The following is a 17,163-nucleotide window of genomic DNA, read 5'->3' as shown; positions in this document are numbered from 1 at the left end:
TTTTTCTTAGGCTGCTAGGTCTTTCTTCGCAAGCATTTCCCGATGGCCTGAGATGGCCTGGATGGTGAAGTTTTCAATCCCATAGAGATGCACTAATCAGCGTTTGCTTTTGTTTCATTTGTTTACGTTGTTTGTAATGCACTGTACTTTGTAACATGTTCTTCGAGTGGATACGTTGTTGTAATGCAACTGTCCTATGAAACATGTTCTTAGAAATTAGAATGGATCACTACTGGAGAACAGACTTTAGAACGATGTCCCAATTTGATATTAGCCTCGGTATTTTTTTTTTCCTCCGGGATTAGAGAGGCTTTAGTCCCGGTTGGTGTCTCCAACCGAGACTAAAGGTCCCTACCCAACGGCTAAACCGAGACTAAAAGTCCTCCAACCTTTAGTCCCGGTTGGTAATACCAACCCAGACTAAAGGTAGACCCTTGACCCTTTAGTCCCGGTTGGCACCAACCGGGACTAAAGGTCCCCGGATGGGTTAGTTTAAAAGGAAAGCATCCCATCCATTGTTAGATGTGTTGTGTAGGTGGTGTGGTAAGCTACGCGCGAGGTAGTGCATGAGGTCTTGGGTTCGAATCTCACGGGGGCGCAGCGGTGGGAGACATTATTTTTTTTAAAACCGGGAGGATCTTTAGTCCCGGTTGTGGCAAACCGGGACTAAAGAACAACACCTTTAACCCTGGATTGCTAGTCCCGGTTGGGAAACCGAAAGTAGAGTTAGTTCTCAACCGGGACTAGATCTCATTTCTGTAGTAGTGGATGGAGATGGGTATAGCTAGCAGCAATGCCTTTTTGTTTCCTTCACCAACAATAACGAAGTACATGGAAGACAATATACTGAATCCGTTTTAAATTATAATTCGTTTGCCTTTTTTTACCCTGTAATAAGATGAGTGGTCAAACTTGGAGTAAAAAAAATCAAACAAATTATAATTTAGAATGGAGCGGGTAGACAATAGGCATGTTTGGTTTACGACCAAAATTTGATATGCTAAAGATTTGGCAAGTAAATTTTAGGCAAAAAGATTTACTATAAATTTAGCAAGTCAAATGTGAAACCATGACTTTGTGATCATTGGCTTGGCATTTTTTTAGAATTACGCAGTACAACGTTGACACCGACCACACGCACACACACTCACCCCTATGGACACCCCTATGGACACATGTATATAAACCCTACCCCTATGAGCACATCTGAAGGACTGAGCCGACAGATCTCGAGATTCACGAAATCACCACATGCGCCTCGCTATCGACGGGGACGTCACCGGCCAGTGATAGTATAGTGTCGTTAAATCCTATAATAAATCTAGGAAAATACGAACACTCGTGCCAAGTCAAGGACTTAATCCTGGTGGGCATGTTCTATCACAAAAACCTAACCAACTCATCTATGATCAGTTCATCTTGATATTTTTTTTCCAACAGGTCCAATACTCCAATGTGATCTAAAATTTCTTATTTACATGTTCCATTAATTTTCTTCCATTTTTCCACCAACCCTGCACCTTGCTTTTGGCGTGGGCCAGTCACGGACTCGCGGCCCATGGGCGAGGGGTCCGCGCGACCATCCGCGCGGTAACGTTTTTGTATTCCCAAGGCCCAAGCCCAAGAACAAACAACCACGGTCCCACAGGTCCACGCGCGCCCGTTCCGATTCCGAAGGCAAGGACGTGTACGCGGCGGCGAGACGAGGAGCCAACCCAACGGCGACGAGAAATCCACGGCGGCTAGTTCACCCCGATCCGGCGCGCGCGACTCCCTCCGCCTCGACCAAAACCGAGGGCGTTTTCGTGCCCCCTTCTCCAAACTCCGGAGTCCGGAGCCCACCTCCTGCTCCACTCCCCACTCACTTGTACCACACCCCACCCCCGCTCCCCAAAACCCTAGGTCCTTCGATCTAATGCCGTGACCTCTCGAATTCCCAATTCCCGCAGCCTCGCCATGGAAGACCCCGTGGCGGCCCCCTCCTCGTCCTCCACTGCCCCTGCCGCTGCCGCAGCGGCTAGGGTTCCGGCGGCGGCGGCGGCAGCCCCTGCCGTTACCTCTGCGCCGCCCGCTCTCGCTCCGCCGCAGCCACCTGCCACCCCCGCGGCCGCGTGCCGGAGGCAGCTGTTCACGGTGGAGCTGCGGCCAGGGGAGACCACCATCGTGTCGTGGAAGAAGCTTCTCAAGGAGGCCGGGCACACCGCCGTGGCACCGCCAGTGAAGCCGGAGCCAACGTTCGCTGCACATGCGGGCCCATCTGGTGCGGTAAGCAGTCATTTTGCGGTTGTTGCGTGTTGGTTGGTTACCTGCTGCATCGCCATCGCTGTAATTTGTGCGCTACCTAGCTTTTAGCTTTTTGAGTAGATGAAAATAGAAGGATTCTCTTCTGGAGACTGAAGGTAAGATCCACGTGAGGGCAGTTTTGGTAGGTAGCAACATGTCCATCCCTCATAAAAGCATACCTTTAGGGAACCTGTTTGTAGTGATGACGATGACAACATCGATGTTCTTAATTACTATATGAACACAGTGTGGTTGTATTCTGTTGTTCGGGTTGAGCTATGTATATTTTTTTATGTTATTAGGTGCTTGTGCTGTATCTTCCAGAGATGTTCTGCAGTGAGTATTAGTTCCTCTCTCTTGTAACCTGCCAAAACCTTGAAAGCCTATATGCCCAAATCAATGAAATCTCATCCTGGTGGATTGTTGTACATGTTCATGCCAAAACCTTGTCATTCTTGAACATGATGCTCTTAGCATTCAGTATTTCAGTGTGAAAAGTATGTTAAAATTTTGGAATCCACTGAATTGCTTGACATTCAAGAAATGCTGTATTTAACATCTGCTAGTTTGTTTTATCATTTGAATCAGGCACATCCTGCAGAAAATGACCCAAAGGATCCAACGCAGCCAAATCGGTTCAACGCAGTCATTGAAAAAATTGAGCGCCTTTACATGGTATACTAAACACCATGTTGCATTTGATCCCATGTTCACCATGGATGATGTTTTGACTCCATGTACAAATTGCCAGGGAAAACATAGCAGCGATGAAGAGGATCTTAATGATGTGCCAGATGATGATCAGTATGACACTGAGGATTCTTTCATTGATGATGCCGAATTGGTTAGTTATATTCAAACTTTTGTTTCTTTTGTCTACATGAGTTTGGTTTGTTGCTTCTGGATCATTTTCTGGTCTCAGCTTTATGCTTATTAAATCGGACGCCTTAAACTGACTTGATTTTGTATGTGATATAGTTATTATGTAGGTTACATCAAATAGTATTAATATTTACCCTATGTTTTTTACTTTGGTTCTACCTTTCTGAACTCTTGCTTATCGGTGTGGGAATTCTATTCTGATATGGCATTGCCACTTGAGCTGTAATAGAATATATGATAGTATATCCCAGACATCCCACAACCTGAGCTATATGTCTGGGAAAGGTTCTTCTAAAGATTTCTACCACGTGAACTACCTGATGTAACAGAACCGCCCAATTTATACAAGATCAAGTACGGCTGTCCCCGCTAACACGTTGACACGCGCATACTTTCACTCATATAAACCCGGTAGTCCGCCGAGTGTCCCAAAAGACCTCGGTAAATCAACATCACAACCAAGATCGCGTGATTAAGCAAATACACATCACATACACAGGGTTGCAGCGGAAATAATATTACAAATGGGTTCACAAATAAAAGTACGAGTTTGGGTTTCAAAACCGCTTAGTGAAAACAACATAGCTGTCAAATGATTATATTAATATAAGTTCCAAATATATTGCTAGCATAAGTGACATCATCCGACAAAAGCATATAGATGAGAAGTAACTATAGAATCACCGAGCCACCGGCGGTTAGCCACCATCTTCACAGGCCGAGAACTTCACGTGCAACATGGTGGGATAAACCCTGAGTACGAGAAGGTACTCAGCTAGACTTACCCGTCAAAACCAGAATAAAGGACACCAAGGGTCATGCAAGGCTTATAAGGTGGGCTAGCTTGACACAGTTGCATAAAAGAGCTTATGAATATAGTGACCAATTTAAACTTAGCATCAAGCTTATCATCATTACCTGTCCACTAGATTAGCACCTGTACTAGAGCACTCACTTATTAGGAGTAAACAATATTAACCATAGCAGGTATAATAAGGCTGTCATCATCATATCATCATTTCTGAACCATTATGTTATTTAGTGTATCTACTTTGGAGATAAGCCCGTCAAGTTCTCACTAACCGGGAGAGACGGCGGCTCGAATCGAATTACAACTCAGCTGAGGGGGTATTCCTAACTCTCACCCTGGCATACTTTGCAAGGGTAGCCGTGGGTCACCTTTGGGACAACTCAGGAACCAAATTCGCGGGTTCGATCAGCGCCAGCACTCTCAGGGATTACCCTTCTGCCAGGACGATCAGGACTTTTAAATCACCTGCCCTTGGACTCACGCCTACGCTTCCCTTCCGAGGCGTACTTTATACTTATCGACTCCCGGCTTGAGGTGAGCTACTCGGCTTCGTGGTCGGTCTCCAGACCCGGCCAACTAAGAGAGAGGCATGCGTTCAACATGAACAGGAAATACTCCAAGATTCAGTCCTTAATCGACACAGACGGAGTCACTGCAAACCGGCAAACCTCCGTCCGGTCTTCATTTCAAATTAAGACTGGTTCTTTTCCACGATAGCAAATATAGCCAACCGTGCCATATGTATCTTCCTATATCTCGTAGGTGACAGGAAATCACCTGACTTCTACCGTGTTAAAGCAGGGCTAAGCACTACACGAGCCTGAGCAACTTAGGATTCAGGGTATCAATATCTGGACAAGGATTGGATAACCAATGCAGCAAGTGTTTGCATCCAACACCTAAACTTAGTGCAACAATATATATATGTAACAATAATACTTTAACTGCATTTCGGAAATTAGGAGGCTTAATATGCTCCGGGGCTTGCCTGGGATCCGACACAAGTCAGTTCAGTTAGCTTGCACCGTCATGGTGACATCTCAGCTCCTAGCACTTGCTTAGTCCTTCCATCTTCGGGATAGATCCATCAAACGTTGTCTTCGGATTTGGCTCCAACATCTCATCATTCACGTGGTGCATCTAGCGTACCTAGATGAGATGCAATATGCAAGTGTATGAATATATGGAAGTGCAATAGACAATGCATCGCATGCAGTAAGTAAGACAAGCACAGGGTTACATTAATCATGCACAAGCACTTCGCATTGCCTACTTTAAATATCGCACAATTTATCATCCCACGATAGCAAAGAAGATGACAACACCAAGCATGACACAAATTTCCCAAGATCTCCGGTACTCTAACTCAACCATCATCAAAGGTATGAGCCACACTTAGCAATATACAAACAAACACTATAATTGGAATATGCCAATTTTCGGACATGCAAACAACAGCTACAAGATTTAGCTATAACTGGAGTTACACAAATCCAAATGACTTGCAAGAAGACATTTTGGAAAGCTTATGAAATTGTATACAATTCATTTTTAATCACCTTAGCATTATTCTCAAGTTAACTAAGTCAAATATACCCATTTACAGAAACTGGTTCACAATTGACAGAGAACAATCAATTCTGTAACCCAACTTTAAACAGGCATAACTCACAAACCACAAAACCAAATACCACCAAATTTTAACAGAAGCTAGATACATGAATTATCTACAACTTTGTTATTATCACCAAAAGCTCATTTAAATCCTAACTAGATCAAACACTAGCATCTTTCAGATCTGCTCAGAATACAATCAAAACCTGATAGAAGACTTAAAAGTCATGTAACTCCTACACTATCTGGCCTATGACCTTACAATTTGAACACAAGCAAGATCATGAAATTTTCTACAACTTTTGTATTCACTACAACCATAGCAAACATCATTTACACCACGAAAATAATTACACAAGCAAAACTGCAAATGTAACCCAACAACAGTGGTTCAGAAAACTGATAGGAACTTCAGAGAAGAATAACTGGAGTTTTAGACCTCCAACAAACATGAACCATAACTTTTTGAAAAGCCTAGGAAGTTACCTACAACTTTCTTATTCTCACATTAAGATGATTCTATAGTTAGAAGGGTTAATTAATCCAATAATTGCATCTCTGTCCAAAACATAGACAGAAACTGACATGCCATTTTAAACAGCTATAATTGGAGTTATACATGTCCAATAAATGTGGTTCTAGACTTTTTAGAAAGCTTATCAAATTCTAAACAACTTTGTTGTAAACACCTAAAGCTAATTCTACTATTAAGAAGGCCCCACAATACCAACAAGGTAATCCTGTCAAAGTTTGGACAGAAACAACCACTGATATTTAATCAAGTATAACTCAAGATCTACTTAACCAAAAATCATGATATTTAGCTTTTTGAAAAGATTAATAAAAGTACTACAACTCATGTATTATCATAAAGTCATGATTCATAACTTAACTAAGCCAATTAATTTAATCTTCCAGACCTATTCAGAATAGGGATAAGGCAGTACAGGTAATTTGTTATTTTTTATAGATCTTAAACTATCAAGCCTAAAATACTGAAATTTTTACCAGACATCACTAATCACATCAGTAACACTCCATAAAAATTTCATATTTATTTGAGTAAAATAAATGCAGTTATCAAAAAGACAAGACATGACTAGCATTAAGAACCTAACTGCCTAAATCTATTTTTATAGCTAAACCTTTAAACTAAAACATGTAATATTATAGATCTACTGCATAGACAATTTCACAAGGATTCCAAAAAGTACTCATTTACTATTTTACGATTTTTCTACAATTTACTATGAATTTTCAAAGTTTAACATCCAAATCTGCAAAAATTCAAAGAAAAGCAATATTAATCTTGCGTCGGGGTCCCTGCAGTTCTGTCAAATTGAATACGAACAAATGGACCCTTTTTGGCACTGTTCAACTGAGTCACTGATTCCTCACTTAACCCCCTGGAAAAGCTCCTAATTGCGCGGCGCTCCTTCTTCTTCAAATTGAAACGAGCAGAGGAGGCTTGGCTGGCCGGCTCGGACAGCGAGAGCCGGCAGCGGCGGTGAGCGGCGGCGCTGCGCGCTAACCCAGGCCCGCACGCGCACATCTTGGCCCACGACGGCCTGAGGCAGCACCGTCGCGCGCTACAGCGGCACCAGCGACGGTGCACCGACGGCGGACGGCGACGGCGCTGCTTGCTGGGGCCTGGCCGGCTGGCTGCGAAGGAGAGCAGTGGCTGTGCCGGGGCCTGGCTCGGCCAGCAGCGGCGTGGCTGCATGGCTGCAGCCTGGCGCGAGCAGCAGCGGGAGCTCGAGCTTCGTTCGGCGGCAATGGCGGCCATGGCCATGGCATGGCGCCCACGGCAGCAGAGTGGAGGAGGGCGAGTGCGTGCGCGAGGGAGGAGTGGGGAGGCTCGGGCGTCCGCTTTGGAGGGGCAGGGGCGCGGCAGAGCGGCAGACCACGCGGCAGCAGCGCGCGGGAATGGTGGGGGCGCTCTCGGTGCATGGTTGCCACGCTCCTGGACGCGCGTCGCCGTTCGGGCAAACCAGCGAACAGGTGGCGTGCGCCGGAGTGGGGAAGGTGGGACGACGTTTTGGGCCGGCTCGGGTCCGAATTGGTCCATGGGCCAAAAATGAAGTTTGGTCTACACCTGATGCTCTCCAACTTTGCTTAAGGGTTCAGGGTCATTAGTGTTATGGTTTAGCAGATAACGTGCTCCTAACTTTGGTTTGTCAGCGTGACGATGGTGATTAGGAAAAACTCAGAATTAACCATCAACACGAAGCCAAACGGGTTCCAACTTTTTGCATGCTCTTCTCCATAATATAACCTTCAACTTTTATTTTTGGACCAACTCAAGTTTCTTAACGAATTTCGGAGAACGCGGAATGCCAATGGCGACGATGATGAATTCCAGACTTAGAAAAAATTCTAAGTCTGAAAACAGCCGCTGATTCAATTTTCGAGCCTCTGTTTGACTTAGTTCCAAGTTGATCTGGCTCTTGTTCCAAAAACAAAGTTTGTTCTACTCTACTCAATCTTCAACTTTTATTTAAGGTGCAACTCCATGCAAGCACTGTAAGTTGGTGGTCAACATAGGTCAAAGTATCGTCACTGTAAAGCTTAAATTAGAGTTATTGACCGATTGATGCATTTTCTTGATCTCTACTCAACACGACCCCTTCATGACTTTTGTTGTGGAGTTCAATTAGAGTCATTTGGGCAAGGTTGCAAGGTTTGGTTGATGACCTACATTTCCATTCACTTAATTGTGCAATTCAAGCACTTAGTAAAGGCATTCCAATAAGGATATAACTTATCATTTCATGTGACTTTTTGATTCCAAACTTCATGAAACTTTTCCAGTGATCCATATAGATGGGTATTGATGTGAGACACATGAAGATATTCCAATAACACCAGCCAAGCATATATCTTTAAAAGGGCCTATATGTAAAGCAAGGGTGCATGGTCCAAGTTTACGTGGTGACTCATTTTCATATGTTTAACCTAACATCTCCATCACTACTAAACATGTCATGGTTGAGCTTAAACCCGTTGCTTAACTAGTGACAAACACCTGGGGTGTTACACCTGATGCCTATGCAATTACTCAATTTAGACCGAAATTGTAGTGTAGTTTACTAGTTTAGTCATCTTGTATATGAGTATATTTATAAACAACATCTGATTGTCATGAGCTATGCTAAAATCTATCAATTGAGAATGAATTTTCTATTCTTACTACTGATTTATTTAATGTCTGCCTCTTTGCAGGATGAATATTTTGAAGTCGATAATTTGAAAACTAAGCACGATGGGTATTTTGTGAACAAGGGAAAGTTGGAACAGATGTAAGGTTCCCAAAATAGTTAACTTTGGAGTCAATAGGGATGCAGGCAGTGAAATTTGTGCTCCATACTCTTCTGCTAACGCCTGTTAATTCCTTTCTGGGCAGCACAATTGATATTTGTTTTTAGCTATTAAATGTACATGCTGTGCCAGCTGACATAAAAAATGTCATGGGCACGTGTGAATAAGCTCATAACATTGAAAACAAAATGAGAGTAACAAATCGTTGCTTGTGCTTATGTTAGGATTGCTCATTTACATCAATTTATTCAAAGCAAAGGATCAACATAGCATAATTACATGCTTTGCTTGCACACCCACACCTGCATTGCTATATTCATGTCAGCACTGATGAAATGATATACATCAATGTGATCCTATTTTGCAGTGAACCTGGCACATCAGCAAATGTCGCTCCAAAGAAAAGGAGAAGAAAGGATGCATCAAGTACTTATCTGGAGACTAATCACCTTGCTCCAGTTGATTATTTCGATATTGGTGATGTACCTGGAAAATCCTCTGCAAGAGGTACTGTGCAGGCGGGAAAACAATTAGCTAGTAGCAACATAGGTTCTTATGGTCAATACTACGAGGACAATAGAGTGGTGAAGAACAAAACCAGTGGTCCTGGAGGAGCCCCTAAAAGAAAATCTTCTGAATTCTTGGGTGGTGATGCTGCAGCACGCGCTAAGATTATTAAGGATGTCTCACATGCTCCTTTGGAGCTAAGAGACTTGGAAAAGCATAAAGCTGCAGCACTACCTGTTGACTATGCTCATAAGTCAAAAACCAGTGAGACATTTGATTGTGCCTATCCAGCTTACAGGGATAAAGGCACTTCAGTGCAACTTGATTTACAACAAAGAAAGGTAAGCGTAGAAAATCAAGATCCATCAAATAAAATCTATCGCAAAGAGAAACATGGAACAAGTGAATATCCTGGCATGGCTATGGCTAGTGCTGTCTATTCTACACAAACAATGGTAAGAGTTTCATTCTTATATTCTGTTTGTGGCACAAGAGAAAGTCGTCAACCCACTTCAACATGGTCTGTTGTTTTCAGCACCCAGTTGTTGGTAGGGAGGGTTCAGGTACTAAACCCAAAGGCACCAGGCTTGAGCGAGCTATTCGCGATCTCCAGAAGATTGTTGCAGAATGTGAGTGTTGTACCGTATACCCCTGCTGTTCTAGAGTCTTTCTGTGGACAAAGTAGTGCTGGAAGTAGTTTTAAATGCTTGAAATTCTGCTTGCAGACAGACCACCTACAATTGATATTAATGAGGTAGATCCAAATGGCCAGGCAGCAGTTAAAAGACGGTTGCCTCCTGAAGTAAAGCAAAAGCTTGCCAAGGTTGCAAGGTTATCGGTATGTAGCACACTAGCACCACAGCCAAATTTACTTCAGATTCAAGTGCGGATACTACTCTGTCTGAACTTTGAAAATTTTGTTTGCAGACCAGATATGCATGCATTGGCTTATGCAATTTTGTTTTTTTTTCCTAAAGTTCTAGCATACATGATTTATTTGAATGCGTGTCTGTTCTCTAAAATCTTCTGGCACTGATGTTAATTGCAGTATCCAGTTAGTGTGATTTTCTTTCATTTGTACTAATCGCTAGTATTTTGATTTCTTAATCAAAGGCACGCCATGCATAATCCTTTCTAGTACTTTGTGTATACTTTACCCTGTACATAATACTGTTGTGTGGTGTAGGCAAATCAGGGAAAGATCCAAGAACATGAGCTAATGAATCGCCTAATGGGCATAGTTGGACACCTTGTTCAGCGCAGGACACTGAAGGTTAGTGATGGAACTTAATTAGCTTATCTTGCACATGTATTGTTATTGTAGAGCACTGGTTGGTTTTGGCCTATGTTCATCTTAATCTATGTTAGCAAAAATTACAATATAGTGTTGTGTGAGAAAAGCATTTTTCTTATCTACACTAGCAGTATCGTTTAGAAACGATCACTTCCACTTGTTGCTACTTATTACTGGTTCAGTTAGAAGACTTTGAGTGGATGCATTTTCAAATGTCATATTAAGGTAGTGCGGCAATTAAGTTATGGCAAAACTTCCAGTTTGTTATTTTTCATCAAATATGAATAGAGTATACAACAACAACAACAACAACAAAGCCTTTAAGTCCCAAACAAGTTGGGGTAGGCTAGAGTTGAAACCCAACAGAAGCAATCAAGGTTCAGGCACGTGAATAGCTGTCTTCCAAGCACTCCTATCTAAGGCTAAGTCTTTGGGTATATTCCATCCTTTCAAGTCTCCTTTTATTGCCTCTACCCAAGTCAACTTCGGTCTTCCTCTGCCTCTCTTCACGTTACTATCCTGACTTAGGATTCCACTACGCACCGGTGCATCTGGAGGTCTCCGTTGCACATGTCCAAACCATCTCAACCGGTGTTGGACAAGCTTTTCTTCAATTGGCGCTACCCCTAATCTCTCACGTATATCATCGTTCCGAACTCGATCCCTTCTTGTATGACCGCAAATCCAACGCAACATACGCATTTCCGCGACACTTAGCTGTTGAATATGTCGTCTTTTCGTAGGCCAACATTCTGCACCATACAACATAGCAGGTCTAATCGCCGTCCTATAAAACTTGCCTTTTAGCTTCTGTGGTACCCTTTTGTCACATAGGACACCAGACGCTTGCCGCCACTTCATCCACCCTGCTTTGATTCTATGGCTAACATCTTCATCAATATCCCCGTCCCTCTGTAGCATTGATCCTAAATATCGAAAGGTATCCTTCCTAGGCACTACTTGACCTTCCAAACTAACATCTTCCTCCTCCCGAGTAGTAGTGCCGAAGTCACATCTCATATACTCAGTCTTAGTTCTACTAAGTCTAAAACCTTTGGACACCAAAGTCTCCCGCCATAACTCCAGTTTCTGATTCACTCCTGTCCGGCTTTCATCAACTAGCACTACATCGTCCGCGAAAAGCATACACCAAGGGATGTCCCCTTGTATGTCCCTTGTGACCTCATCCATCACTAAAGCAAACAAATAAGGGCTCAAAGCTGACCCTTGATGTAGTCCTATCCTAATCGGGAAGTCATCCGTGTCTCCATCACTTGTTCGAACTCTAGTCACAACATTGCTGTACATGTCCTTAATGAGCCCGACGTACTTCGTTGGGACTTTATGTTTGTCCAACACCCACCACATAACATTCCTTGGTATTTTATCATAAGCCTTCTCCAAGTCAATAAAAACCATGTGTAGGTCCTTCTTCTTCTCCCTATACCGCTCCATAACTTGTCTTATTAAGAAAATGGCTTCCATGGTTGACCTTCCGGGCATGAAACCAAATTGGTTCATAGAGACCCGCGTTATTGCTCTCAAGCGATGCTCGATAACTCTCTCCCATAGCTTCATAGTATGGCTCATCAACTTAATTCCTCGGTAATTTGTACAACTTTGAATATCCCCTTTATTTTTGTAGATCGGTACCAATATACTTCTCCTCCACTCATCAGGCATCTTGTTCGATCGAAAAATATGGTTGAACAGCTTGGTTAACCATACTACAGCTATGTCCCCGAGGCATCTCCACACCTCGATTGGGATACCATCCGGTCCCACCGCCTTACCTCCTTTCATCATTTTCAACGCCTCTCTGACCTCAGATTCTTGGATTCTCCGCACAAAGCGCCTATTGGTGTCATCAAAAGAGTCATCCAACTGAAAGGTTGTGTTCATATTCTCACCATTGAACAATTTGTCAAAATACTCTTGCCATCGATGTCGGATCTCATCCTCCTTTACCAAGAGATGCTCCCTTTCATCCTTAATGCACTTAACTTGGTTGAAGTCCTGTGTCTTTCTCTCACGAACCCTAGCCATCCTATAAATGTCCTTCTCTCCTTCCTTCGTACTCAAATGTTGGTAAAGATCCTCGTACGCTCTACCCTTTGCCACACTTACAGCTCGCTTTGCAGTCTTCTTTGCCACCTTATACTTCTCTATATTGTCCATACTCCTGTCATGGTACAAGCGTCTATAGCATTCTTTCTTCTCCTTAATAGCCCTTTGGACTTCCTCATTCCACCACCAAGTATCTTTAGCCTCACGTCCCCTTCCTTTGGTTACTCCACACACCTCTGAGGCTACCTTCCGAATGTTGGTTGCCATCTTGTCCCACATATTGTTTATGTCGTCTTCTTCCTTCCAAGAGCCCCCTTTGATAACCCTTTCCCTAAATACCTCTGACGTCTCCCCTTTCAGTTTCCACCACTTTGTTCTTTCAATCTTAGCTTGTTTATCCCTACGGGCACGCATCTGAAAACGAAAATCTGCCACCAAAAGCTTATGTTGAGAAACAACACACTCCCCTGGTATCACCTTGCAATCCAAGCATGCTCGTTTGTCCTTTCTTCTTGCGAGGACAAAGTCAATCTGACTACAGTGTTGTCCGCTACTGAAGGTCAGTAGATGAGATTCTCTCTTTCTAAAGAAAGTGTTGGCTATCATCAGGTCAAAAGCTACCGCGAAGTCTAGAGCTTCCTCCCCCTCCTGATTCCTACTACCATACCCAAAACCTCCATGAACTGCCTTGAAACCTGCGCTTGTAGTACCTACATGCCCATTAAGATCTCCTCCTATAAAAAGCTTCTCACTACTAGGTATAGCTCTAACCAGGCCATCTAAGTCTTCCCAGAACTGTCTCTTAGCACTCTCGTCGAGGCCTACTTGGGGGGCATACGCACTAATTACGTTCAAGACCATATCACCAACGACAAGCTTGACTAAGATAATCCTATCTCCTTGCCTTCTCACTCCCACCACACCATTCTTGAGGCTCTTATCAATCAAAACTCCTACTCCATTTCTATTCGCGACTGTCCCTGTATACCAAAGCTTGAAACCTGTATTGTCCACCTCCTTCGCCTTCTGATCCTTCCATTTAGTCTCTTGAACGCATAATATATTTACACGCCTCCTAGTCGCGGTATCAACTAATTCTCTTAACTTACCTGTAAGTGACCCTACATTCCAACTACCTAAACGGATCCTAGTTGGTGGGGCGCCTTTGGTGTCCCAGCATAGCAGGTCCCAAGCCCTGGTAAAGGAGGAGGGTTGTGTTAGGCGTGGCGAGCCAATGTAAAAACTTAGCCACTTAAATGGAGATGAAACCCGAAAGAAATATGAATAGAGTATAATGAAAAAAAAAAAGATCTTTTGAGCATGCCAACTCAGGTCCTTATCTCTTTATCTGTAGTACTTCCTTTATGTTGCAAAAGTAATGGCAATCATAGAAAAGCTATCATCATTTGGCTATTGAAAGTACACAAATAGCACTGCCAATGCTGATCTATGAGGTCAATATAAGACAATGTGCAACAAGAAGACCAACTGAGCAACAGATATAATGCTTTGGTATTTGATGTGGTGTAAAAAAGAAATCTGCTCTGTTTAAAATGGCGATTTTTAGATCCGCTTAGGCGTGGTGCCTTGGCACTAGAGGGAGCTCCACCTTGCCTGATACCTTGGCGTTTCTAAAGTTTTTTGTTGTTTTTTTTTGGTAGAGGTGTTTTGGGCTTGATATATGTGTGAAAATGGGGCAAATTAGATGGATGCATGATAACATCATTTTTTTACTCTCATCTGCTAAATTTTCTTTATTTAGCATGACATTAACCTACCTGGCCATAGAATGTACAGGCGCCTAGTAATGCCTAGGCGGAGCCTGACTGCCTGCCTAGCGCCTAGTGCTTTTTGGAACACTCTAATGCTGCTACCGAGAATATCTTGTTGTCGGTTAGACCATTATGTTATGGTCTCTAAGGATGTTTATGTTATAGTATATTGATCCTGTGCGATGACCATTCACTCAAACTACATGTTCACGACAATTATTATAACTTTGAGTATGTTTGCTTCCATTTCTAATAAATGCTATTTTAAACAGAGAAACATGAAAGAAATGGTAGAATCAGGTATATCTGCTAAACTGGAGAAGGCTGACAGGTTTCAGCGTGTAAAATTGGAGATCAATGAAATGATCAAAGCACGTATGGCTACAAAGTCCAAGGTAAAGATATAATTGGTTATATGTGTGAGACTTCCTTATTAATCATACCTTTTTCTTATATACAGCTAATGATAGATGTTCTGTTGTCAACATGCCACCAGGTCAATGAACAACAGGATGGTTCAGCTGATGATTTTCAGGTTGCTAATGATGACAGAAGAGCTTTAAAAACAAAGTATGCAATGGATACTGCATTGGAGGACAAGATGTGTGATCTGTATGATATGTATGTTGAGGTATAAACCTATAAAATTTTTTTGGAGCCTGAAAAGGCTTTAGCACGAAGGGAATATTATTTAGACTTTGTTAGCTTTATCATTTGCATAGTGAAGGTACAGTTACATATGGGTATATCTGATCCTTGTTTACTCTATCATTATTATTCTTTATTAGTGAAACATGCAGATGAGTTTCTATAGAACGAAAGTAGCTTGAATGAAATCCTATCTGAATCCTTGGCAGGGTATGGATGAAGACAAGGGCCCTCAAAGCAGGAAGTTATACGTAGAGGTATTGTTCCTGAAGCCTCACCTCGTTTCTCATTTTGGTTTCCTTTAAAAAGATTCTTTGGAATAAGAGTGCTGATTTGGTAGGGATCCTGCGTCTTGAAAAACATTTTTTTGTTTCAGTTTCTTCTCCTAAGAGATATGTTTCTGTTTCTAGGGAAATTGTTTGGCAAACAAGGGTTTCTTTATTTTGTTTTGTTTTGGGTTCTTGAAGTGAGAAACCAATTTTTTGTGTGTTTTTTCGCCCTTGCAATTTGATAAGAGAAACGGTTTGGCTGGTTTCTGTTTCGAAACACCTGGTTTTGGATGGGTTGGCAGGATTTCTATGGTTTCTGCCAAGAAACTGAAACCAGAAACACGGCCAAACCGGCCCTGAGTTTCCCTTTGACTTGTTGACTGCATCGACTTGATCATGATTAAAATGTCATTTTATTTACACCAGCTTGCAGAGTTATGGCCTCAAGGTTACATGGATTATGTTGGAATCAAAGATGCCATTTATAGATCAAAGGAGCGAAAAAGATTATTGTACAGCCAGCAAAAGGTCATCATTATAAATATTCCTCTTTTCCCATTCTTTGTTAATTGTATGAGTTAAAAGTTGAAACAGAATAACAGATGCGGCATTAGAGTGTATAGGTTAACTTTATATTTTGTATCATTCTGTCGCTCATTTTTTCCCCTAATAATTAATCTAGGTTCGCAGTGAAGAGAGAATGAAGAGGAAGAGGATGGCGGCAGCAGCAAAGCTGCAAGATGGCTTCCCCGTTGTAATGCAAAGTGGAGTTGTCCCACAAGTTGCACAACCACCCATAACAAATTCCATCACATACCACGCGGCTGATTATGGACAGAACCAGGGGTCGAAATTTTTTGAAAGGGCTCGCGAAACGAGCTCCAGTGCAATTCCTGATGATGGCAACAGAAATGCTGGCGAGATGAAGAAGAAGAAAAGAAAACATGAATATGATCTTGTAGATACAGAAGCTAACCTACCAAAGGCTCCCTTGCAGCATGGGAGCGAGAAGCAAAAGCCTTCTAAGCCTGCTGACGAGGCCAGTGCTGGTAGCCTGCCCTCCACGGCGACAACTCAAACTGTGCTTGGCCTACCAACGGTGCTTGGTCATAACCAACAACCTAGCTGATTATTTCGGCATAGTGTTGGACATTTGGTTCTCCTTGTAGGCTCTTTTCAGCTGCTGTAAGAAATTTGGGCCTTTCCATGTGTTCAGCATCGATTGTCGAGACTAACATGTTTCCGAGTCGAGAGGATATTTGACCATTTGTAATTTTCCAGCATTGCATGGTTCCTTTGCCCAGATTATCTGTGCAGCGCTGATAGATATGATCGGATGCAGATTTGCACCCGTCCAAATATCGGTTGTAATTATGAATCGTTTCTATTGCTGGTAGTCGAGACATGTATTGTTCATATCGTTTGATGTAAAATCTCATTCAGCGATCTGCAGATTTTCTTTTACGTTTGATCAAGTAGGTTTGGGTCCCTGCCCACAGAAGAGGTCCAAGCGTCGAGAGAAAATATCTTGCCTCTGTAAACATCCGCATCGTCCAGATAGCAACCAATATCGTGGACAATCGATTCAGTGCATGCTTGGATAGCAGTAGGAATTACCCAGGAAAATGCTTCGATTTCTTTAATTATTTTTTGGCAGGGTAAGAGATTTTTTTGGCGCGAGCTGCAGGCAGTTAAGTA

General features: G+C 42.6%; 1 protein-coding gene across 2 annotated transcripts; it reads left to right on the top strand.

The window, feature by feature from the left end:
• Positions 1-1,656: 1,656 nt before the first annotated feature.
• LOC136453822 (ubinuclein-1-like) lies at positions 1,657-16,899 on the top strand. 2 transcript variants are annotated; one of them, XM_066454379.1, is made up of 13 exons: positions 1,657-2,265; positions 2,872-2,958; positions 3,035-3,127; positions 8,813-8,889; positions 9,276-9,870; positions 9,951-10,044; positions 10,141-10,253; positions 10,602-10,688; positions 14,821-14,943; positions 15,045-15,179; positions 15,406-15,453; positions 15,892-15,993; positions 16,156-16,290. In XM_066454379.1, the coding sequence occupies exons 1-13, from the start codon at positions 1,957-1,959 to the stop codon at positions 16,156-16,158; spliced, it is 1,866 nt and encodes a 621-aa protein (XP_066310476.1). In that variant the 5' UTR covers positions 1,657-1,956; the 3' UTR covers positions 16,159-16,290. The 2 variants fall into 2 exon arrangements, with proteins under 2 accessions (XP_066310476.1, XP_066310475.1); XM_066454378.1 differs by having other exon boundaries at positions 1,658-2,265; positions 16,148-16,899.
• The last annotated feature ends 264 nt before the right edge of the window (positions 16,900-17,163 follow it).

This window comes from Miscanthus floridulus, chromosome 5, assembly GCF_019320115.1.
Source record: "Miscanthus floridulus cultivar M001 chromosome 5, ASM1932011v1, whole genome shotgun sequence".
Classification (NCBI taxonomy): domain Eukaryota; kingdom Viridiplantae; phylum Streptophyta; class Magnoliopsida; order Poales; family Poaceae; genus Miscanthus; species Miscanthus floridulus.
Note: the sequence above shows the minus strand (reverse complement) of the source record. Positions and strands in the feature narration are given on the sequence as shown.

Excerpts from the sequence above, each read along its gene's own strand:
- LOC136453822 (XM_066454378.1), top strand. The coding sequence starts at position 1,957 with ATGGAAGACCCCGTGGCGGCCCCCTCCTCGTCCTCCACTGCCCCTGCC. Across the intron at positions 2,959-3,034 it reads AAATTGAGCGCCTTTACATG|GGAAAACATAGCAGCGATGA; the intron begins GTATACTAAACA and ends ACAAATTGCCAG. Across the intron at positions 8,890-9,275 it reads AAGGGAAAGTTGGAACAGAT|TGAACCTGGCACATCAGCAA; the intron begins GTAAGGTTCCCA and ends CCTATTTTGCAG.